At 41.1% G+C, this 23,644-nt stretch overlaps 1 protein-coding gene and 3 long non-coding RNA genes across 4 annotated transcripts; 3 read left to right on the forward strand and 1 right to left on the reverse strand.

The window, feature by feature from the left end:
* The first annotated feature begins 3,819 nt into the window (after positions 1-3,819).
* On the forward strand, positions 3,820-8,351 carry LOC109194229 (uncharacterized). Its single transcript, XM_019367294.2, has 4 exons — positions 3,820-4,679; positions 4,884-5,039; positions 5,707-5,799; positions 8,062-8,351. Exons 1-4 carry the CDS (start codon positions 4,335-4,337, stop codon positions 8,338-8,340), a joined length of 873 nt encoding a protein of 290 aa, XP_019222839.2. The 5' UTR covers positions 3,820-4,334; the 3' UTR covers positions 8,341-8,351.
* A 4,568-nt stretch (positions 8,352-12,919) lies between these two features.
* On the forward strand, positions 12,920-13,880 carry LOC102077240 (uncharacterized). Its single transcript, XR_001223412.3, has 4 exons — positions 12,920-13,036; positions 13,151-13,226; positions 13,368-13,639; positions 13,827-13,880. It is a non-coding gene; the product is annotated as an uncharacterized LOC102077240 (long non-coding RNA).
* Positions 13,881-16,371: 2,491 nt separating this feature from the next.
* On the forward strand, positions 16,372-17,707 carry LOC112845103 (uncharacterized). The gene is made up of 3 exons (XR_003217910.1): positions 16,372-16,478; positions 16,576-16,720; positions 17,354-17,707. It is a non-coding gene; the product is annotated as an uncharacterized LOC112845103 (long non-coding RNA).
* A 120-nt stretch (positions 17,708-17,827) lies between these two features.
* LOC112845104 (uncharacterized) lies at positions 17,828-18,840 on the reverse strand. The gene is made up of 3 exons (XR_003217911.1): positions 18,725-18,840; positions 18,318-18,611; positions 17,828-18,261 (listed from the first exon to the last, which is right to left on the reverse strand). It is a non-coding gene; the product is annotated as an uncharacterized LOC112845104 (long non-coding RNA).
* Positions 18,841-23,644: the final 4,804 nt, after the last annotated feature.

Raw genomic sequence — 23,644 nt, forward strand, 5'->3', positions numbered from 1 at the left:
AGGCGTCAACCTTTGATCTTAAAGCATTCTCTTCGCACTAATGTCCTCCTATTCACACATCAACTGTCACTGTCACTGTGTTCACGCTTCACACACAGAAACACACCCAGAGCACGCCTCACACACAGAACAGCACCCAGAGCGCGCCTCACACACACAGCGCGTTTCACCAACAGTGAGACCCACAGAGAGCGCTTTTCATCAGCGGAAATTTACACAGAAACCTCTGAGCTCAACTGTTAGAACTCTTCCGAAGCACAACCGCACCATACACCAGGTACCCCTTTCACTGCGCTTATGGCCGCCACAACGGGGCAAAATCGCATCATAAAACAGAAGTGATGCATACGTCCCCGAGGCTCAAAACCGCACCATAAACCAGCGTCTGCTTTACCTTTAATCGGGGTGAAGTAAATATTTTACTTATAATTTTATGACCGCAGCCCTCGAGGCTTAACCGACACCATAAACCACCGTCTAACCTCTATTCAATGTGCTGAAACCAGCTACCACTCATGCTGCACTTACGGCCGCATCACCAGAACACGGACGCATCATAAACCAAAACCTACGGAACGCGTTACTGGCGCTTAACCAACACCATAAGCCAGCATCTGCTTAACCTTAATTTTATACTAATTTCATGGCCGCATCAACGAGGACTTAACCGACACCATAAACCAACTTCAAAACCTCTATTCAATGTACTGGACTTATGGCCGCATCTCCAAAAAAGATTCTAATGTACTATTGCTACAGAAGCCAGTCTTAGACAAAGTTAAATGTGGAAGGTAAAGTGGGCTGCAACTAGCTCAACGTAGTATATTATTAGTTTCTTGGTAGAAGCAGTTCAGCTGCAACTAGACTCAACGTAGTGTATTATTAGTTTCTTGGTAGAAGCAGTTTATCTAACACACTGGAATTCAGCCTCAACTTATGTTGTTAGTATCTTGCGCCAAAAACCAGACACCGACAAATTTACTGTGAAAATACGTGTAACTCAGCGAACAGATTAATTTGGAAAGCCCAATATGCACATTTGGTATTTATAATACAACAGGCTGTGCTTACCTTTTTGTGTGGACCGGTCCTTTCTGTTCGCCTCGCCCCACGATCTCACCACAGGCCAAATCTGCCCCTCCTCAGCACGCCAAAGATCCGGGTCACCAGGCACCAAGTTGTTAAAATCTCCCAATTCTTTTAATCTTTGGGCTGAAGGAAGGACAATACTCGGTGTATAAATGCTCAATCAACAATATTTTATTTCCATACAATTCAACACTTAAGAGCATAAGAACCATCATGATGGGGAGACCTGCCTGCAGAGGGTCACAGCAAGTCTCAAAATGGTGACGGGTTACTCAGCTTCTTATAGCCTCTAGTGGCCCCCACATAGTCATAAAAGCCTAAACATTCACATTCTTTCTCTCTTACGGCACCTAAGTTATGACCTCGGCTCCCTGTCTTTCTGCTCTCCGTAAAGGTGGGGGTATGGAATGTGGTCTGTCTCTTCTATTATTGGCACAAGGTCTTCTGCACACAACATTCTCTTCATGATTCAGCAGTATGAAATGTCAAGAAACAGTGTAACACATTCAACAGTGTCGAGTAATACAGGTCAATCCAATAGATCTAATGATTTTCACACTCTTTTAAGTCAGAAGTATAATGCAAACTAAAACTACATACTGATCACACACTCTATAATAAGGGGTATAATATGATCTACAGCAGTATCATAATTCAACTACTTTGATTACATATATAAGGTAACATATGATAACAGAATAATCTCACACATTGTAGCTTGTGTATAAAAAAGTTTGGGTTTTTTTTCGTATTTACTGTCAGAAATGATTCTGTCCTGTCATGCCACACCTTATGTTTGCTTTTGTTGATAAAAAAAAAACTATATATATATATATATTTATTTTTTATTTTTTTATTTTTTTATTTTTTTTTTTGAGTTAACACATCCCTCAGTAGAAATACATGCACTGGGGCCGAGTGGAGACCCCTCCAAGATCGCGGTCGGTGGGGATACACGCTCCAACAGACTGGCCCAGTCCATGTCACCTCTATGTATATTTGATCTATGGAAAGCCACGTTAGGCTTTCCAGCACCCAGTGTATTCAGGTCTATGTAGTTTTGAATGTTTGGTTCTAGCTCACACAGCTTTGACAGGTGAAACTTATTCACTGTATTGAAGACTCACAGGTGAAGTTGAAAATACCATCTTTTGTATTTTTGTGCAGGCACGACTTTCTGGTGTTATACACTGTCCTGGCGTTGCAGATCTAGGGGTTCCAGTTAAGATGTGGTCAGCCTTCTAAAGAAAGTGGGAATCTCACCGAAATATTCAGTTACTTTGCTGTGTTTCTTGCCAGGACAAAGGCTCAAACCATCATCTTCTCCTGGTATCGAATACCAAGGGACCTTCTGAAGTAAGCTTTAACAAGTAAGCTTGAATTGAGTAATTCAGAATCATGATGTATGGATTGGCCTTGCAAAATCTGTAAATTTGTAAATCTGTAAATTTGCAACCTCCACTAAGGAAGAGCTGATGAAACATTATAGGTTACGCCATATCCCCCAGTGTACAGTATGTACACTGTATGTTCCATCACTGGGTAGAAGAGTCAAAGGCACAGTGTTTAATGAGGCTGACCCAGCATGGGAATTGCTTCTTGTGCTTCGAGACATTGTTGAGCTTGTTGTGAATCAAGTGCACACAGAGGAGACCATTTGCTTCCTGGACAGTAAGATATCTGAGCATAAACACAGGTTTCTCATGGTTTTTCCAGAGCAACGCCTCATTCCAAAACACCATTTCCTAGAACATTATCCAGAACTTATCAGAGCTTATGGTCCTCTGGTGTCACTATGGACAATGCGGTTTGAGGCAAAGCACAACTTTTTCAAGCGTGTTGTCAGACATACTCGTAGTTTTAGAAATATTCTGCTGTCATTGTCCATGAAGCATCAGTTGTTGCTTGCTTATAACCAACATGATTCCAGAGCTGTCAGACCATTACTACAGGCTACAACACTGTCTACAATGGATGTTAGTGTGCTGCGAGAGGATATCCAAGAAGCACTGCAGGCTAAGTTTCCTGGTGAGACATGTGTCCAGATAGCCAAAAGTGTGTGTTACAGAGGCACCAAGTACACTAGTGGAATGATCCTGGCTTATGGTTCCACTGGTGGTCTACCAGAATTTGGGGAGTTGATCCAGATTGTGGTTTTGAAAGGCAATGTGGGATTCATAGTGAAAGGTGTAACTGCTTGGTCAATTGAACATCTGAGGAGCTATGTGCTTGAGAAAACTGGTCCAGTGAAAGTCATAGAGGCAGCTGAGTTATCAGACACGGTCCCCTTGATTTCTTACATTTGTGGCGGAACAACCATTATGACCCTTAAGTGCAGCATTTATGTTCCATAAATGATTTCCATACTTTGTGTGGAGATTTTCAGCTGAAACAAGACAAACCCAAATCTCAGTCTTTCTACTATTTTCAGAGATGGCATATAGTTAATTGGCTCCTAGTTTCCATACATGGAGATCAAATTTTATTATATTATGCACTATTTAGCTGTTACTAAGAATTACAGAAACATGTCAAAAATTTGGTCTACAGGTTACGTAATGTCACAACCGTCTCAACTTCGAGTGATCCTTGCAGATCATGATGTCCGTAAAGTTGTACTACCATCTGGAATCCCAGAAACGGTGGATGACCTTTATTCAGCCCTCCGTGATACCTTTTCCATTCCAAGAGACTTCTGTCTTCACTATAAAGATGCTGATTTCGGTGATGAGTTTTTTACCCTTGTTTCGACAACTGACCTTAAGGACAAGGACACAATCAAGATTGTGTTTCTCCAGGACCAGGAGCCTACAATAACCTTGACCTTAAGTGATGTGACCAACGTGACTGATAATCCATCTGAGGAGGACTCTGTTGACACCTCATCTGTGTCAACTAATGACACTCTGATTCTTTCCGCATCTGAAGATAGTCCAGGGCACCGTTACCAGCGCTGGCCTGTTCAGTTTCAGATTCCCAGCTTTTCTGACCTCACAGAGATCCAAATTCGGTCAGCCAACGAGCGCTTCCGAAAAGATGGGACTCTTCTCCCTACAAAAGATTTAATTCCACTGCTTCCTGACATCCTTAGAAAACTAGCAGAAGCTATTTATAAGTATACTGCTTATCCATCCAGTCTGCAGATCAGTGAGGTTGCAGAGGCCCTGACTCTAAAGCATCCCTGCCTGAAAGAACCAGGGTCCTTCAATGGATGCTATGGGTGGGCGCAGCGTCTAAAGTACAAGATGAACAATTTCAGAAGCAAGCTTAGAGGTCTCGGCTGCCCTGAAGTTGAAGTAAACTCACTTAAGAGGAAAATGACATGTGACCAATACCCGGCAAAGAATGTCAAAAAACCAAAGAAGGCTGAGATGAACTACCTACCCCCTCATGCTCAAGGTGAAACTAGTGAAAGTTTGGAAAAAGAGAGAATCGAGCTACTGAGTGAAGTGATGAAAAGGGACAACTCCAGAGTGGTAGCTCAGAAAATGGACAAGACGTTCAGCCTTCGTCGGGAGGAAATAGTGAAAGAGGCCCCTGCCATCAGTGACTTCATGAAGCGCTGGCCTGCTCTTTTTAGCGAGGTACAGGTGAGATAAAATGTTTATTAAACCAGTGTTTTTGTGTTGTGGATTGATGAAATTACAAATTGAAGTCAGATACATACAAAATTTAGAAATGCATATATTTAACCCTAATACATTTAAATGTTTACAAATGCACATTTGGATTTTCATTTATGAATTATTTATACTTATGTCTTTTGTTGTATTTTATTCTGGTGTGCCCTGCAGATATGTGAAGAATTTAAGAGGATAACAACAGTCAGCCTTGAATCAACCTTTCTGGCCAGGCTTGACCAATGCACCCCAAAACTGATGGCCTTGACCCTGTCAAAAGGAGGAGCTGCAGGTCTGAGGATGAGGCAGATTAAGGACATGCTTCTGCAGGTATAATGAATAACTTTATGAATAGACCTTTATTTGCATCTGCCTTACTTTTTCATGTCAAATGTTGATATGGCTGCTTTGAACAAGGTCCATTGTATACTAACACTATTTTTTTCCAAAATTGTTCATATTTTGGTTACACTTGCATCTAGGGCAGGGCAAAAGAAGAAAATATGTCGTCTGTACAATATACACTGTTTATTATTTTTAAATAAAGCTCTATGATTTACATAAAGTGTTTCACACGCACAAGCACGTTAACAATACATAACATGGAGGAAGACTGTATCTGTGCCAGTTACATTGTAATTGAATGAATGGATATTTATTGTTATTATACAAGTTCAGAGCACAAGTACAACAAAATGTATCTTTATTTTAGTGTTTTTACTTATGAAGAAGGAATGTCCAGGTGACAAGTGCAGCGTTTGTCAGATCTCCGCAGAGTGAGACAGCCATGCCCCCCACTGTGTGCAGAGTAAGCAGGTCCCAAACAATAAGAAACTCAGGAGAATAGCCAGATCACCTTTTCCACCTTATTCCAAATGAACTTTTTTATTATTTAATTTAAAAAATGCTATATCATTATGGATATCATTTTCAGTATATGAAGTAAGCTACTTACATCTGATTTTTTTTAACACATCTATTTTTTTCTATTAATCAGGACAACACAGTTGAAAAGCGCAGAGAAATTGCTATTCGCTGCCTCATAGTCTATCTTGGAGAGAAGGAGGAGGATCTTTTCAAACAATACAGCGTAAGTACTTGAGTTGGTTTTTAATTTTTTGTTTAGTTTTGAATGCATGTCTCTGTAGGGTCTTTGTGTTTTGTTCATTGGATTTTCTGTTCAGGGTTGAGTATTTAAGTCATTCAGTGTCATAGACGTCTTTAGACGTCAAAATGAATCCAAACGCTCAGTGCCATAGATGCCTCTTGAGCTTTTTACTGAATTGAGAAGATGGTGGAGTTGATTACATGGATAAAATCCCACCAGCGTGACAGTCAGCTCTACTGAGAACGAGTATTGTGGCGCGATTTTTGATCCAGCTCGTCATTTCGAGCTTGAGGTGTCTGCAGCCTGACGTCATGGTTTTTCTAGCGATTCCAGTGAACATGAACCGGATTTATCTGACCAGTATCTCCTGTTAGAAACTTCTGAAGGCAGCAGGGACCAGAATAATGAATGATTTGCTGCATAAAACACACAGAAATTGTTGATAGACGAACCGATGGCCGGGTGGGGGGTGAACAGACTAAGTCGCGCACTCACTTGTGCACATGCGGGAGTAACACACACACACAGACTCTCTGAATCATAAATCAGTCACTTTTTTCTTATATATTTTTCAAATGTTGAAATTGTCTATAAACAACTATTTTTATACACAAAATAATCTGCCAAAAGTACATTTTTACAGGTGATTTTTTAACTTTCATAGTAGTAAAACATAGTTGAGATGTTGCATGAATCATTGAAACACGAAATATTTACATCAAAGTCACTGATCTGCTAGAAAAACCTATTTACACAAAGCGCTTTTGATCCAGAAACAGGTGTTTTGTCATGAAAGTTTCTCTTTTCTACTGCAGATTTCTAAATAACAGAGGTAGAAACGGTTTTTTTTGCTGCTGAAAGAAGAGAGACTCATTTTTGTCATGGTGGTTTCAGAATTCACATAGTCATAGAACAAAATATTCTGTGAGCCTTCAAAATCAGTGAAAAAGCTAAATATCTCTGGCACTGAGGGGGGTATGAAATCTGAGAGTGGCTGGCACTGAATGAGTTAAGGGACATTCCAACCCCAAGTGAAGATATGTCTATTGCCATGTATAAGTGAAAAAAAAGCATTTCAGAATTACAATCCGAAGATGTTTATTGCCATTGTCATTGAACATAATTTGCTGAATAGAAACCTGTTTCCGTGATAAGGTGCAACATAAACACACAGGATAAAAAATTTTGTAGCCAGCGCAGTCATTTTCCTGATCTGGCAGCAGCTTTAGCAGAGCATAAACAATGGAAGTGAATGGCAGGTACTAGCATTTTGTGTGCAAAAGTGATTAAAATCACTCAATAATGATACCAAGTATTCCTGGGGAGCTCAACAATCATGCTGACTGCAAATGAAAAGTATGAATTGACATGAAGGATTTTCAGGAGCCGATTTAGACTTGGGACTACATTACGACAAAGCACTGCTGTAAGACTCCACATGGTTATAACACAGCAGTTGAAGCCACTGCCGACCAGTGTCTATAAACCAACATGCTATTTGTGCAATATTTCTTCAACAAATCAAAGACCCATCCATTGTTACTGCAGCTTACTATGCTTGTATAGTAGTGGCTGTGTGTGTTTGTTTATGGAAGCTGGAGGCTTTTTCAACTGTTGCATTATATCCATGCACCATGCAGTGGATGTTTACAGCGGTGTTTGTCGTAACTGCAATGTAGTCTCAAGTCTAAATCAGCTTCTGCAAATCTTCCGTGTTACTTTTGCACTTTTCATTTGCCGTGAACATGATTACTGAGCTCCCAAGAAATATTTGTTTTCATTACTGAGTCATTTTAATCACTTTTGCACACAACATGCTAGCACCTGCTATTCACTTCCATTGTTTATGCTATGCTAAAGCAAATGGATTGCTTCCGGATCAGGAGAATTAGTGTGCTGTTTACAAAAGGCTTGTTTCTCACTTTCTAACTGTGGCAATATGACTATAGATAAAATTTCACTTAGAAGTGGAATAACCCTTAAAAATGATTTATTAGATTTTCTTTTCAAAGTGGAAAAACAAAACTGTGAAAAACAAGACATTTTTTATTTTAAACGTTGGATTATGGTTTAATTTAGCTTTTAAAAATTACAGAATGACAAAGTAAAATCACTAAAAAACACAAAAGACAACCTGTTTTAGCTTATTTTCCTACCTGTAGTAGTTCATTCCCTTATGCATGTCATCCTGAAGTGCTTGAGCTATGTATTTTATACATCCTAACATTTAATTTCTCCTACAAGGATGAGGAGGAGCTCAACGCAGACCTTGCAATGCAAATCATGAAGATTGCTATCATTGGTGATGGGCCTGCAACCATCATCGTTGAGGGATCCAAGATCCTGGAGAGGATTGATGTTGCCAGATCCTGTGCTTTGATGATGGGAGTAATCTACGCTCTGAACCTTACCTATCCCAAGCAGCTGAAATTTACCTTTGAGGTATTTCAAAAGCTATGCCTTGAGCTTGATGGACAAAAAGCCAGCTCTAAAGTAATGAATCTTAAGTTTGGTATTTTCTAGAGCAGACTTGATAGACCATTCGTGAGTGAGTTTCACAGAAACCTTATTCCTGCATTTCTGGCACTACTTCATTGTGTTTTACGAAATTTTAAAGCGCTGTTCTTAAGTCTTCTGAGTTAATGTTTTGCCGTGTCTTAAATGCTGTTATTTGCACATTTTTAAGGAATGCGTTTAATTTCTCCCATGACCTGTGTTCTGAGGGTACTGGTGTGTTTTAAAGTTTGTGTAATGCCCTCTTTAGCTGGCCTTAATCTTGAGGGTGAAAAGTCAAATATAGAAGAGAATCAAGAATACTTTGTAAGAGTGCTGACAAAGTTGAATGAAAGAAGCTTTGCTCATTTTATGTTTAAATTAGTGCATTTAATGTATAGCAGCCTGTCATTTGTTTTGATTCACTGTCACATGTAAAAAAAAGAGGATTCAAGTAGTAGGTTGTATTACAATTTTAATACACAGTTCCTTAAGTTTCAGCGGGCAATTTGTGTTCTAGGAAACTGAAACCCACAAATCTTGCACTTCGCACGCACGTTAAAGAATTGTGATGTTTGTTATTGTAATTAAATGGGTCTAACTCATTTAAATACATCTGTCTGAATTTCTATTCTTTCTGAGCACCAGGTACGAGTCCCTTAGCTGATGTCCAGGTATTTGGCATCACATCTGCCGCATTCAAACAAATACACACAACATCCATTTCTTTTTCTGAAGGTCATGACACAAGAGCACACACAGCGCATGTTAAGGCTGACCTTCGTTTGGGGGAAAAAGTGATCGACAAGTTTATAAGGTCTTAGAACCTTGACTTCTTTGTGGGCAGGCGCCACCATGCATGAGCCTGCCCACGCGGTAGTCATGGTTATAAGACACAGCCAAATGATCAAGGTTGTATTTTGGAGCGACTTAGCCTGCTGGGAAACAGGTAAATGCCCTTATAGAATCTCCTGTAGGACCAAAAAATCACTACACTGTAACCAAAATATCATATTTGACCAACATAAATACTATTTATGCTGACAGTTAAGTTCATTTTAATTATGAATGTGTTTTATTTTGATCAAAAAGTTACTTCACCATACATAAATATAATCTTGGATCAACTTAAATTCCTGTGTATTTGTTGACAATTATTAAGTTCATGTTACTCAGAATGTGGTTTTGTGGCCAAAAAGTAACTTCACTATACATAAAATTCACGTTGGATCAACTTAAATTTTTGTGTTCTAGTCGAAAATTATTAAGTTAATTTTACTTAAGAATGTGTTTAATTGTGGCCAAAAAAGCTACTTCACCATACTCAAAAATATTGCTTTGAATTAATGTTATTCTGCCAGAAGTTGGCTTAACTCAAAAATTCTAGTGGAAAACGTTAACATGTTTTTTTTTATTTGAACCAATGTTTTATTTATTAGAGTGCAGCCCACTGAAGGAACAATGGGCTGTGAGGTCAGTTCCTTAATCATAATTATGCAAATTCCCATGACCATTGATCAACAATCACTCTCAGCATCGACCAAGTGTGTTTGCTTTTGGAACTGTGTCTTCATTCCACCTACTTCACATACAAGGGTCAGTTCTACAGGCAGAAACATGGGTGTGCCATGGGCTCCCCAGTTTCACCCATCGTGGCCAATTTGTACATGGAAGAAGTGGAAAAGAGGGCGTTGCTATCCTACCCTGGAACACCACCAAGCCATTGGTTCAGATATGTGGATGACACCTGGGTGAAAATCAAATCTCAGGACGTACTACATTTCACGGATCACATTAACTCGGTGGACCAACACATCAAATTCACCAGGGAGGATATGAAAAGTGGCAGGTTAGCCTTCTTAGACTGTGAGATTTCCATCAGTAATGGGGGACATCTAAAAGCTGACGTGTACCGTAAACCTACGCATACGGATCAGTATCTAAGGTTTGACTCCCATCATCCACTGGAGCACAAACTGGGTGTCATCAGGACGCTACAACACAGAGCGAACACCATCCCCACAGACACAGCGGCCAGGGAGGCAGAAGAACAGCACATCAAGAAGGCCCTGAGTAAATGTGGTTATCCCAGCTGGACTTTTGTCAAAGCTGGAAAGACACCTAAAGAAAGCTCCAGCCGATCCAGGAGAGAAGGACAACCGCTGCCCAGGCGAAAACCTGTAGTGATCCCATATGTGTCAGGAGTATCGGAACAGTTGAGATGCATTTTTTCTAAACACCAGGTCTCTGTGGCTTTTAAACCCCAAAATACGCTGCGCCAAAAACTGGTCCACCCCAAGGATCGGGTCCCCCGACACAAACAGAGTAACATAGTGTACGCTGTTAAGTGCCAGGAGGATTGCCAGGATTTATACATCGGGGAAACCAAACAACCTCTAGCGAAGCGGATGGCACAACACAGAAGAGCAACCTCATCAGGCCAGGACTCTGCAGTCTATTTACACCTACAGGCCAGTGGACACTCTTTCAACGATGAGGATGTACACATCCTGGACAGGGAAGAACGCTGGTTTGAGCGCGGAGTCAAGGAGGCCATTTACGTGAAAAGGGAAAGACCATCTCTGAATCGAGGAGGGGGCCTAAGGGTACATCTTTCGCCATCTTACAATGCTGTGATTGCAGCCATTCCCCAACTCTCTGTGAATGGGACTCATGGCCATTGATCAGTGTTCTTTGATCAGTGGGTTTTGGTCAGTGATTGTTGATCAATGGTCATGGGAATTTGCATAATTATGATTAAGGAACTGACCTCACAGCCCATTGTTCCTTCAGTGGGCTGGTTTCAGTCATTATGCAAATGTACTGTTTATAAGGTTTGGGGAAACCTGCAGTCAGCTGAGACTGAAGAAGTCACTTGGATGAGTGACGAAACATTTCTCCCACAAAACGCTACGTCCAGATGAACAGATTCAACTTTTGGAAATAAAGTAACTGTTTGTTTCAGTGTAATCTATCAGAATAGGAAAAACAGCAATGTGACTTGAAGTGTAAATTATTTATTTCATTTTATGCAGGATAAATGTTGCATCTGTTCTGCGGAGCTTTCTTACAAACAAAAGCACCTCCTCAGTGTTACAGAGGCATTACAGAGCCAAACATGAAAATGAGGAGACAAACACACTGAGAATGAACACAGGTCGGCCTATACTGACACTGAACAGCTTTATCATCATTTTTTTTTATTAGTATGTGTTTTATTTTTCAAATCAAGCATCTAGGAAGACTGTTCTGGACCAGGCAGTCCTGAATTTTATTATAAGGGACTGCCAACCCCTTAGTGTTGTGGAGAGTGTCAGAGAGAAAAATTCCAAGATCAGAGGATCTTTTAACGTACTGGGGGAATAGGAAGACATCTTATCAGAACCTTTTCCACCTGACTTTACAGCTTTTGTGTACCCCAGCTTCATCTGTGCCTGTGAGTTTTCCAAAGCTGGGGAAAAGGTGTAAAAAAAAAACAAAAAAACCCCGCAATAGACTGAATGCAAAAAGATTGGATAAACTTATTTTTCTGAATAGAAATTTATAATAAACTCTGAGTCGAATGGGTAATATTACATTCACAATACTTTCATTTTAATTTTCACTTAATGTCATTCACACTATATTTTAAAGATGTAAATGGCCTGTATTTGTATAGCGCTTTACTAGTCCCTAAGGACCCCAAAGCGCTTTACACATCCAGTCATCCACCCATTCACACACCCATTCACACACTGGTGATGTCTACAATATTTGCAATATAAAAGATATAAAATGATTCCATAGAAAGTACAATACCTTACAGTGTATAAGTATGACTAGGTCATTGAATTGTTGTGAAATGTGAGTCTCAAGTAAGTTGCCTGCAATGATATTTAAGGTCCAGCAGGTGTCAGTATGGAGCAAAACAGCAAAACTGTGTCGACACAGTGTCGATACAGTTTGGGGAATGTGCTGAAACGCTTCACGAGGCCTCATCTACCCATCACTACTTTTCTGTCACATAGTGTATGATTTATTACACAGTACTCTTAACATACTCCTCAATTGTTGTGTTTGACAGGCAGACAGTTCAGAAATTGTCAGGTCAGCAAGACACCTGCTAAATTTAATAACTGCTACATCTTCCACTGTTCGGCCCAGTGTTCAGACTCACCAAGAGCCTCCCAGGTTTTGTGAAGTTAGACACAAACAACACATGCACAGATTACCAAATAACTTTTGAATCATTTGACACGTGTTTTATTGTTGGACTATATCAATTAGTTAGCATAAAATGATGTGATGCATCTTCTGAATATTATGTCATTCTAGCAGACAGGAAACGAGTCAGGAGAGAGGGAGAGATGGCCGACCAAGTATCCACACAGAAATGACTAGGTTCCTTGTTGTATTTGTTCCTTTGTCAGACTTCTTGTTCCTTATACTTACTTATTCAAGTTCTCAATACCCATAACTTGGTAAGATGTACAATTGTATTATTTTATATCAACTTACAACATGTCTTGACAGGTCTTTTCCTGCTCTTTATGGAAACAAAGGAAAGCGCCGGTGCCTTCGAGGGCCTGCCAACCAATTCACACCAGTTAAAGAGATCCAACTTAATTTTTATCTCTTACCCAAGCTTGTTCAGTCTACTCCAAAAGGCAGTGAAGAATTTGTCCATCTGCAAGCTGGTTTGTGACTTAGGTCTACACTGATACCTGACAGCTACAGTCATGATGAGGTAAGGTACTGCTCCACACTGACAGTAAAAAATATTTGTTGTAAGTTAACGATCAAAAAGTTTTTGTCTTTATTCAGAGACAATTAATTTGGTGGCTGATGGTTTATTTCAAAGGTATGTTCAAGACTCAAAGATCTGTATCCAAAACTGGAAAGTGTTTCTGGGGGCTGGCTGATTTACAAAGCAGCAGGTAGAAAAAACCTCTTAATGGCCATTCCAACTTTTGAATTGATAGTTTTAGAAGAATTTTGATGATATCATGACCATGAATGCACTGCGATGTGTACTGCCACATTTTGAATAGTACTGAGTCACTCACTTTTCTTGACAGGTGGATGGGGTTCTCGGAAACTAAATATGGTGCCTCCTGAGGACAGTGGATACACTGGGTCAGTGCTAAAAAATGCAAGTGCTGGGGGAAAGACCGTCCTATACATTGCTCCACTCCAGGAAGAGTTAGACACTCAGCCGCTCCCCCCTGACTCCAGCTCCTTCTCCAATATGCCAAAGGCGATGTGCCAGTCATGTCAAACCAGCTACCCACTTCAACTCTTAGCGCTGCATTTTGAAACATGTCAGCCTTCTGATACTAATGCACAGGAGGTGTGTACAGTCCCGAGATCACATTACATGTAGCTTTGTACTATAAAACTACGTAATGACTGAAACGTGTTTTGAAAATGTTTTTATCAGTCAGGAGCTTCATGTTCAATGCTGTGGATGTCACTACACTTTGTTTTGTTTCTGTATGTAATTTATTAAGTTTGTACTTGCTATTCTCCTTTATCAGACTTGTAATGAAGACATAGAGGACTCACCCCATCCCACACCACATATAGAAGACGATCAACTAAACTCACATCTAAAGGTGAAGTTTGGTACCCCTTTAACCTTTATCTATTTCACTGTGCATGACAAAAACAGGAACATAAATATGATGCTTTAAATTGAATGGGGAGAAAATTGCAATAAGTTTGATTAAAGTGTCCTACAATAGTTGAAGAGGTTCATTATTAGAGGTTGGAATTATTCCTTATATTTAAAGTGGGTAGCCTATGTAAGCTGTATTTGTAATGAAAGTTGACAGATAAGCAACAATCAGATGTATGCAATCATGTCACAATTCCATTCTTTTAAACTTTCTGTTTTTACCCTTTCTTCGCTTGTCTTCACAGCCTGTGGAGGAAGATGTCATTATTTTGTCCTCAACTGCAAAGGTAATGTTGAGTGCAACATGTTGAATGTCTGTCTTTGAGGCATTATTGATTCTGTTGTTCATATTGTTTCCCGTTACAGATTGTGTGCCCTGTCTGCGGTGAGACATTTCCTCAGAATGAGGTGGAGGCACATGCAAGCGAGTGTTGTGAGAGGTAATGCAGTCTTTTAATGTGGCTTCCAACATATGTTTGAGGATTTCCCTACAAGCGTTTTGCTTTCCACCTATTAATTTATATTTTGATAGACAGCACTTTATGCTTTGTTACTGATTGTGCCATGTATGTTATACTTTTGTTTTGGTCTTTATAAAGTTTTTATTTATTTTTTTTGCATTAGGTTTTGTCATTGTTACCATAACATTTTTAATTGTTTAAGTCTTGCAGAAGTACTTACAACACGGTGAAGAAGTTCTCTTTTAAGTTTTTAAGGTTTAAAGGTATTGTTTTATTTGTTGCTTTTGTACAGTAAATGTATGAGGTCAAGTGATGTGGTTTTTACTCTGGCATTTTTTCATTACAGCAATGCAAACCTACCTTCACCACAAAAGATGGGCATTTCTAGGTTTGTACACATCAGTAGTCTTTCTTCAATGCTCTGTACAGTGGTTTTCAAACAATTTCTGCCAAGTACCCTTCATGTAAAGGACACAATTCAGTTTGAATACCTAAAAGACATTAAAGAATACACATGAATACACACAACATGGTTTCCAGTATCATGTTTCTAATTGTAAGTTTTTCTCCATTAGCCTGGATGAAATCCTGCAGGCCATAAGTACTGCTGTGAATACAGAGGAAGAATTCCGTATCACTGTCTCAAGATCCAATATGGTGGAGCGGGGACTTGCACAGTGGAAGAGGCAAAAAAAGGCATTGCCTACAAATCAGCTGAGGGTCACATTTATCGGAGAGGCAGGAATTGATACTGGGGCATTACGGAAAGAATTCCTTACAGGTACACATATTTAAAATGTGATCTAAACTGATAGGAGTGAAAATGGCTACTTAACCGGACTAACTATTTGTGTTAAAAGACATGGTTGCAGGCTTGGAGCAACGGCTATTTGAGGGTGACCAGACTGGGAAGGCTCCAAAATACTCATTGCTGGATCTTGATCTAGGAAACTTCCGGTAGGCCTTTCACACATGCATTGGGGTCCTCATCTGTGTGTACACACACACACACACGTATTTGAAATTACCTGATTAATGTTATTTATCTCTTCTCCTCTCACAGTAGTGCTGGTGAAATTTGGGCAGTTAGTCTGGCGCAGGGTGGGCCACCACCCTGCTGCCTCAAAGACTGGTGTTACCAGTTCTTGTGTAATGGAGAGTTGCAGATTGAGAACATCATGAAAGAGGATGTCTGTGATGCCCATTATACTTCTGTTATCTCCCAGGTATGAAGTCTTAATGTCATGCGGCGGCTGTGTGAAGGCGAGAGAGGACCCAAATGCACAGCTCAGGACACGCGGGGATAACTCAAAAGGCAGGTCTTTATTAATAGGAACATAGACATACAAAACTATACTTAGGAGAAACTAGAGCTGAGGCACTGGGAAGACACGAGGGAATGCACACAACCTAGAGGGACGACGCAACACGGAACAAAGGGATACTCTGACATAAATACACAGAAGGTAATGAGGGAAGTGGGAACACACGGGGAACACAGCTGAGGACAATTACTTATGATAGAGCGGGGAAGACACGAAACTGAAAATACTGACACTAAGATGTGGACCTCAAACACAGAGTACACAGAGATGAGCACAGAGAGAGGCAGAGAACAAGAATGAATACACGAGAGGATGAGGAGAATAGAACACAAGGGATGGGAACATGGTATCAGAACAAACACCACAATATAAGCAAGGGCACAGGGGGGAATCCAAATACCAAACCAAACAATCCTATGAACATAAAGAACATAATACAAAACCACAGGAAAACTAAGAACACTGGGTTAAAATGACCCAGGAACATGACACTTAAAGGTTTTACTGCTCTACAATGTTTTGAATTACATGTTTAGCACAGATTTTACCATCCCTTATGTTATTTGCAAATTATAGGACTCTGGAATTGGTCATGTTAATGTGTATGCTTGTGTCCTTTAAGGTTCATTCGGCCACAGAAGATGAAATGACAGCACTCACTGATGAAATTTTGAGTTGTGGCTATCATGGACCGGTTAATGTCGAAAAGAAAGAAGAAATTCTTCGGTAAAACTGTTTAACTGTTTTCCCCCAGGAAAAAGTTTTTGTTTTGTTTTTTTCATTTAGCGGCATGCTACTTTTTTTTTCCCTTTCTGCATTTCAGTGCTGTTGTTCTTCATGCCACACTTCGGTTGGTGCCTCTGCTCTCACAGCTACGTGATGGTCTTAACCTTTATGGTCTTACTAATCTACTGAAGCAGTACCCAAACATCTGCCGATCGCTGTTTGTCCCAGGGGTGGAAGTTAAGGTGAGTAAATCTTGACTTTAGTAGGGATAACACTTGTAATTGTGAATAGCAGTGCTCTTTACCTTTACTTTACACTATATACTTTAAGTCCTATAGTAGAGAATGTAAAAATGGTGGCACTGGAAAAAGAATATTCAAAATTGTCCTAAGTTGCTTAATATTCCACAAAGCCTGAACCGCTTAGAGGAAACACAAGGCATCAGGTGCAATGAAAAAAAATCCATTTTATATGTAACCTACAGATTTATAAAGAGGCTTTATCTATACAAAATTATAAGATTAAATGACAAGAACTAGCAAGCAGCATGAGACAGACGTTTAAGTCCCCGTCTTTATGAGTGACAGAATAAAGACAAAATAATAGGTCCTTGATGTCAATTACAAGTCTTGATTCAGATAAAGTCAGTACACTTCAGAAAACGTTTTACAAAAAGATATAAAAATACAAAAGAAGGAAAATGTGTGAAAACAAATAATTCTTATTCTGTAAAACTTTGGCTACAGCTGTAGATTACACTATGAGTGCTTGTTCACTCTTGTCAGTAATTAAATTTCTAAGTTGTCTTTGTGAAGTTACAGGTAAACAGTATCTAATATTTAATCTAAATGACTGCTTTGTCTTTTTTGAAAAAGGTGAAGAGCCTGAGGCCGGTGACCATCCAGTCATCCTTTCCCCAAGTTCATTCTTACAGTGGCTCACAGGACAAGGCTACATTCCTGTCCTGCCAGATGAGAAGATAAACTTCAAAGTGTCCATGCAGTTCGACCACTCATGCCATATTCAGTATGGCGCTCATGAAGTTTGCTACCCAACCGTTACAGCTAACACAGTCAAACTACCAGTTCAGCATATGCAAACTTATGAAGAGTTCAAGTATGTGATGACAAACGCGTTTCACCATGGTCAGGCATTTCTTCATATTTAGGAGCATGATCAGCCAGCCAGACATCATGATTGTTCTATGAAAAGTTATTAAAACCAAAAAATCGACACATTCCTTGATCTTTTTTTTTTTTTTTTTTTTTTTTTACAGTTTTTTAAGCATTCTGTTGATTGACATTGAAATTATTAAAAAAACAGTTTTTGTCAATATAGTCCTTGTTGATTTCATTCCCTCCTACATTTGACTGTGTCAGCTTGTGAGTATCTATTTGGGTTCATGAGTGTAACAGAAAGTAAGAAAATGAAAGTTACCATTAAAACAAGGAGAGGTTCTTATTCTTCTTAGAAGAAGATATTATTTAAAAGAAGAACTATCACTAGCAGTTTGAAAAATTAACATGTTCTTATAATTATACTCTCTGATGGGCCAAGCTGCAACTTTCAGGGAAGGTGATGTAGGTGAAGAGCATGTGAGAGTGTGGTCAGGTAAATGTCTCTTCCAAAACTACATGAAGGCACAAGAGGATCTATGGAAAGGCGTAGAGATTCAAAGGTCTTCAGCATTGAGTGGACATTCCATTTCTGGCACCAAAACACCTGGGTTGTTTTGATGGGATAGCCCTGCACTCTCCCAATCAATGCTCTCAATTTGGATTTCCTGAAATAAAGCAACATAGCACTCCAAAAACAAAAACATTGCCATTATTACTCAACTGCCAAATTTTCTTCACAAATTTTCTCTGTGGCTCTCTGATGGGGTGCTGCAGCATCCCAAGTTCCCACAGCTAGTTTGGTGAAAGGCTATGCTCTGTCCTGATGGAATGATCATTCCAGCCAGCAGAAAACTTGGCCAAATCCACCTTGAGTCTTGGGAGGAAGGTGTAATGGACACAGAAGAGATGAAGACTATCCGAGATGTTAAGAAATCCATCTTCCTCCAAGCTGTGTAATACATCATAATAAATGTGTGTCACCCCTGTCCAAACGTCCCTCCATAGGCGCTCAATTCTACATTTGAAAAAATACAGAAAAGGTCTGGAAGATCAATCAAAAACTAACAAAGGACAGCCAAATCATGATGAAACAATAATGTTATGCCATTTAGATGTTACAAGCATTACCTCTGGTTGTGCACACTTTTTCCACTTATGAAGCTTCCACATCCTGTGCCTCTCACAGTGAACATCATTTCAGCAATCTTGACATTTTCAACTCCTTGGTCAGCTCTCACTCTGTACCATATAAGATTTTGAAATAAGCAGGGGCGATTCTAGGATCAGAGCTTTGGGGGTGCTGAGCACCCAGAGAGCTGCCCAGCCAGGCAAGATAAACGTTACTCGTCACGATGAGACGTCTTCCCCGTCTCTGTCAGTCCCTGCATCCTTAAATGTCTCCAGTTGTCCCGAGTTCTCTCCGACTGTCTCCTTAGTGCATTTAAACCCCTGTTCCTCCCTGTCCTCATCGTCTGTTGTCTTCATCTCCGTTATCAGTCATCATAATTTTACCATCTCTGTGTAAGTCTGCAAATTTCTTTATTAAATCATAAGTGTTACGTTCTCAGTCTAGGCGAGTATCGAACGCAACAAGAAGTTGGCCCACTCACACACCACCCAAGCAAGAACACAAACAACAATATCTTTTTAAAGTGCTAAGCAGCCATTTATTTTCTTCAGCAGTGAGCAGTGCCAAAAATAACAAACAAAACTCCCTAATGGTCCCTATGCTTTCCTACGCAAAAATGAAAACCAAACAAAAGACAATTCACTTACCTAACTTCCTAAATGAAAAACAGGAGAAAACGTAATCAACAAAAATGGCTTCTCACGCCTACTAGGCTGCTGCAGTGAAGGATATATACAAGGTGAACAAAATGTACGATCGCTACTTGACAAATCTATTTACAGCTATTTACAAAATTGACATAATAACGCCAGACACACACATGAGGTTATACTGGCTAATCACTTTGTCAAAGAAACTCTACACTGCAACGAATCAACACACAGGTTCTTGGTTGAATGGTGGAGGTTAGGAGAGAGGGGGCCAGGTGGCTGTCATCCGGTAGTTAAGTACTGGAGGTGATCAACCAATTATCCAATCCGAGGATAGGCAGAGACTCCACCCAGATACCCAGCAGGCACGCCCAGGTGTCCACCTCCTAAGAGAAAAAGGGGAAGAAACCCACAGCCATCCTCTGGTGGAAGGAGTAACACAAAACAAACAACACTGTTAGGAACTGGAGTGGGTTGTGGTCAGAGAACACGACGGTTGGAAGGGGACTGGATCCAAGGTACACTTCAAAGTGCTGTAAGGCTAGCAATAAGGCTAAGGCTTCCTTTTCAATCGTGCTGTAATGCAATTGGTGTTTTAGGAATTTTTTGGAAAAGAAACAGACTGGATGGTCAATGCCATTTTCATCCTCCTGCAAAAGCACTGCACCAGTCCCCAAAGCACTGGCGTCCACCTCAAGCTTGAACGGACGTGCGAAATCAGGGGCGGCCAGCACAGGAGCACTGCAAAGGAGAGCTTTGACAGCTTCGAAAGCAAACTGACATGTCTCTGACCACTCAAATGGTGATTTTGGACTGGCAAGACTGGTTAATGGGGCTACTACCTCAGAGAAGTTTTTGCAGAACCCACGATAATAACCTGCCATGCCTAGAAAACGCCGCAGCTCCCGACGTGTCTGCGGAGCTGGGAAGTCTAATATTGCCTGCACTTTCACAGCAACAGGGAGGACCTGACCCTGTCCTAGTTGTTTCCCTAGGTAGGTTACAACAGCCTTTCCAAACTCACATTTAGCCAAGTTTAGTGTCAGAGAGGCATCACGCAGGCGGTCAAATATTTCGCAAAGGGTTTTGAGGTGTTCAGTCCAAGTGGATGAATAGGCAACTATATCATCCAGATACACTTCACAATTTCTGACTCCATGTAACACAGTGTTCATCAGTCGCTGGAAGGTGGCTGGGGCATTTCTTAACCCGAACGGCATGACGGTATACTGCAAAAAATGGTCGGGCGTAACAATGGCACTGATTTCGGATGCACGGTTAGTTAACGGAACCTGCCAGTATCCCTTTAGGAGGTCAAGCTTGGTCACGAAGGTTGCTGATCCGACACGGTCGACCAAGTCATCCATGCGTGGGAGTGGGAAAGAGTCTGGTTTTGTAACAGCATTTACTTTTCGGAAGTCATTACAGAAACGGGAGGTTTGATCGGGTTTTGGGACGAGAAGTGATGGTGAGCTCCAAGAGCTATTACTGGGAAGAGCAAAACCATGGTCAAGAAGATACTGGACTTCTTGCTGCATTATGGCACGCTTAGTGGGATTTACTCTGTATGCATGTTGCTTTATGGGCTTGTGATCACCCACATCAATATCGTGACTTAGCACATGCGTTTGAGTGGGGATATCACCGAAAAGAGTTGAGTAATTTTAATGAGCTCACGGACATCAGATTTGGCGGGATCAGACAGATGTGCTAAATAGGCATCCAAGTCAGCCAAGATTTCAGAGTTCCTAAGACGCGCACCAGAAACAGAGCTGTGCCTATCATCCAACCCATCATCGCAGGGACTATATAAGGGTTGAGAGACGGACACCGACACAATAGGTGACAGACTAGAGCGTTCACGATCAATGTACTCCTTCAGCATGTTGATGTGACAGATGCGACTTTTCTTCTTACGATCAGGGGTTAACACAACATAATCGCTTTCACTTAGTTTGCGCTCAATGACATACGGACCGGAAAACTTTGCCTGCAGGGGAGAACCAACGACAGGCAAGAAAACCAACACGCGATCACCTGACTGGAACATCCGTGCTACAGACTTTCTATCAAAATGGGTTTTCATTTTGACCTGAGCCTTTGCTAACGCGTCACGAGCAAAATTGCAGGTATTATGCAGCCTCTCTTTAAACAAACTAACATAGTCCAGAATGTTTTCTTTCGGACGATGCCTATCTGAGAGGAATTTCTCTTTCAAAAGACGTAGCGGACCGCGCACCGTGTGGCCAAAAACTAAATCAGGTGGACTGAACCCCAAAGACTCCTGGCATGTCTCCCTGACAGCGAACAACAGTAGTGGCAACCCCTCATCCCACTCACGGCTTGACTCAGTGCAAAATTTGCGAAGCATGTTTTTCAGAGTTTGGTGGAACCTTTCTAATGCACCCTGAGTCTCCGGGTGATACGCGCTGGAAGTGTGATGGGTGACACTGAGCTCTGTCATGACCTGGGCAAGAATTCTAGACATAAAATTTGTGCCCTGATCTGTTTGGATGCGTTTAGGCAGTCCAAAGGCAGAAAAGAACTTAACAAGTGCTTTCACAATCCCACGTGTTTTTAATGAGCGCAACGGAATGGCCTCAGGATAACGGGTGGCAGTACACATCATGGTGAGTAGGTATTGGTTTCCGGACTTTGTTTTTGGAAGAGGACCAACACAGTCAACAATAACATGCTCAAATGGTTCCCCAACGACTGGGATGGGTTTTAACGGAGCAGCTGGAATCACCTGATTTGGTTTACCGGCAAGCTGACATGTGTGGCACGAGCGGCAGAATTTTACTACATCAGATTTGAGACCAGGCCAGAAGAAGTAACGGAGGACACGGTTGTATGTTTTTGTGATTCCCAAGTGACCGGACATGGTGTGGTCATGTGCTAAGCTTAGGACCTGGGGACGGAATGACTGCGGAACAACAATTTGCTGCACTCCCTCATGGGTGCAGCCAGAACTGGGAGTCCAGTAACGCATCAGCACCCCATCCTCAATGAGGTAAGATGCAGATTTCCCACACTTAGGTTCTGTCACATAAGCCCAACAAGATGACAAGCTCTCATCATTTTTCTGGGCTTCTATAAGCTTGTCTTTATCTACTGACAGTGTCATAGCTTCCTCATCAGGCTGAAGCTCGACCGAAACAGGGGTACTTTCACATTTGGGTGGCACGCTTGTTGGATCTGAATCATTTAAGAAAGAGTCGCTAAGATCCACCAAGTCTCCCTGTTTGCGTGCCTGCGCACGGGTCACAGCACACACAGGAAACAAAGGAACAGAGTTCGGTGCGGCAAGATCAAAAGCACTAGTGTCTGCAAGTGGGGTTTCGACTACCTCAGGCAACGGAAAAACTTTGCAGCCAGCTAGATCGTTTCCAAGGATGATGTCAATGCCTGCAACCGGTAACTGGGGTCGCACACCAAGTTTAACCTTACCCGATACAAACTGAGACGAGAGCTGCACAAAATGCAAAGGCACACGCATTACACACATTCTAACTCCCCACGCTAACACATCAGCACCACAATAGGATTGGGCTGAGAACGGTAAGACACCCTCACGAATGAGCGACTGTTTTGCAACAGTGTCACGCAAAATACTGACAGGAGCCCGCTTTTCTTCCCCTATCAATGAAACTAAACCTTTTGACACAAAAGGCTTGAACTCTTCATCTACTTTGTCACTTTGAATTACAGTCACATCTTCTAAGGCATGAGGTTTGGTCTGTAGAAGGGTTATTGGGGAAGCAGATTCACCCTTCCTGATCTGTTCCTTTCTTTTCAGAACGGGACAAGCAGCAATGAGGTGTCCGTGCTCATGGCAATAATAACACTCTCTATTTTCAATGGATGAGGTGGTGGTACGACGGATGCTCTTTGGAGACCAGCTTTGTGGGCTAACTGAGGTCTGTGGGCTGTGAACAGGAGATGAAAACACCGCTTTGTGTGTCAACACAAACTCATCAGCCTGTACAGCAGCAGCGGCAAGAGTTGTAACCTTCTGTTCGTTTAAGTAGGTTACCACTTTTTCTGGGAGTTGACTTTTGAACTCTTCTAACAACACCAACTCACGCAAGTCATCTAAGGTTTTTACTTTTGTAGCATGACACCATTTATCAAACAGAGTTTTCTTTTCTCTGGCAAACTCCACATAAGTCTGGGTGGCAGATTTTTTCACATTCCTAAATCTTTGCCTATAAGCCTCTGGCACAAGCTCGTATGCACGCAGGACAGCAGCTTTCACAATGTCATAGT

The sequence above is a fragment of the Oreochromis niloticus genome, unplaced genomic scaffold (genome assembly GCF_001858045.2).
Source record: "Oreochromis niloticus isolate F11D_XX unplaced genomic scaffold, O_niloticus_UMD_NMBU tig00003110_pilon, whole genome shotgun sequence".
NCBI lineage: Eukaryota > Metazoa > Chordata > Actinopteri > Cichliformes > Cichlidae > Oreochromis > Oreochromis niloticus.

Coding starts and splice junctions, on each gene's coding strand:
- LOC109194229 (XM_019367294.2), top strand. CDS start 4,335: ATGAACAATTTCAGAAGCAAGCTTAGAGGTCTCGGCTGCCCTGAAGTT. Junction 4,680..4,883: donor CTCTTTTTAGCGAGGTACAG/GTGAGATAAAAT, acceptor TGTGCCCTGCAG/ATATGTGAAGAATTTAAGAG. Junction 5,800..8,061: donor ATCTTTTCAAACAATACAGC/GTAAGTACTTGA, acceptor TTCTCCTACAAG/GATGAGGAGGAGCTCAACGC.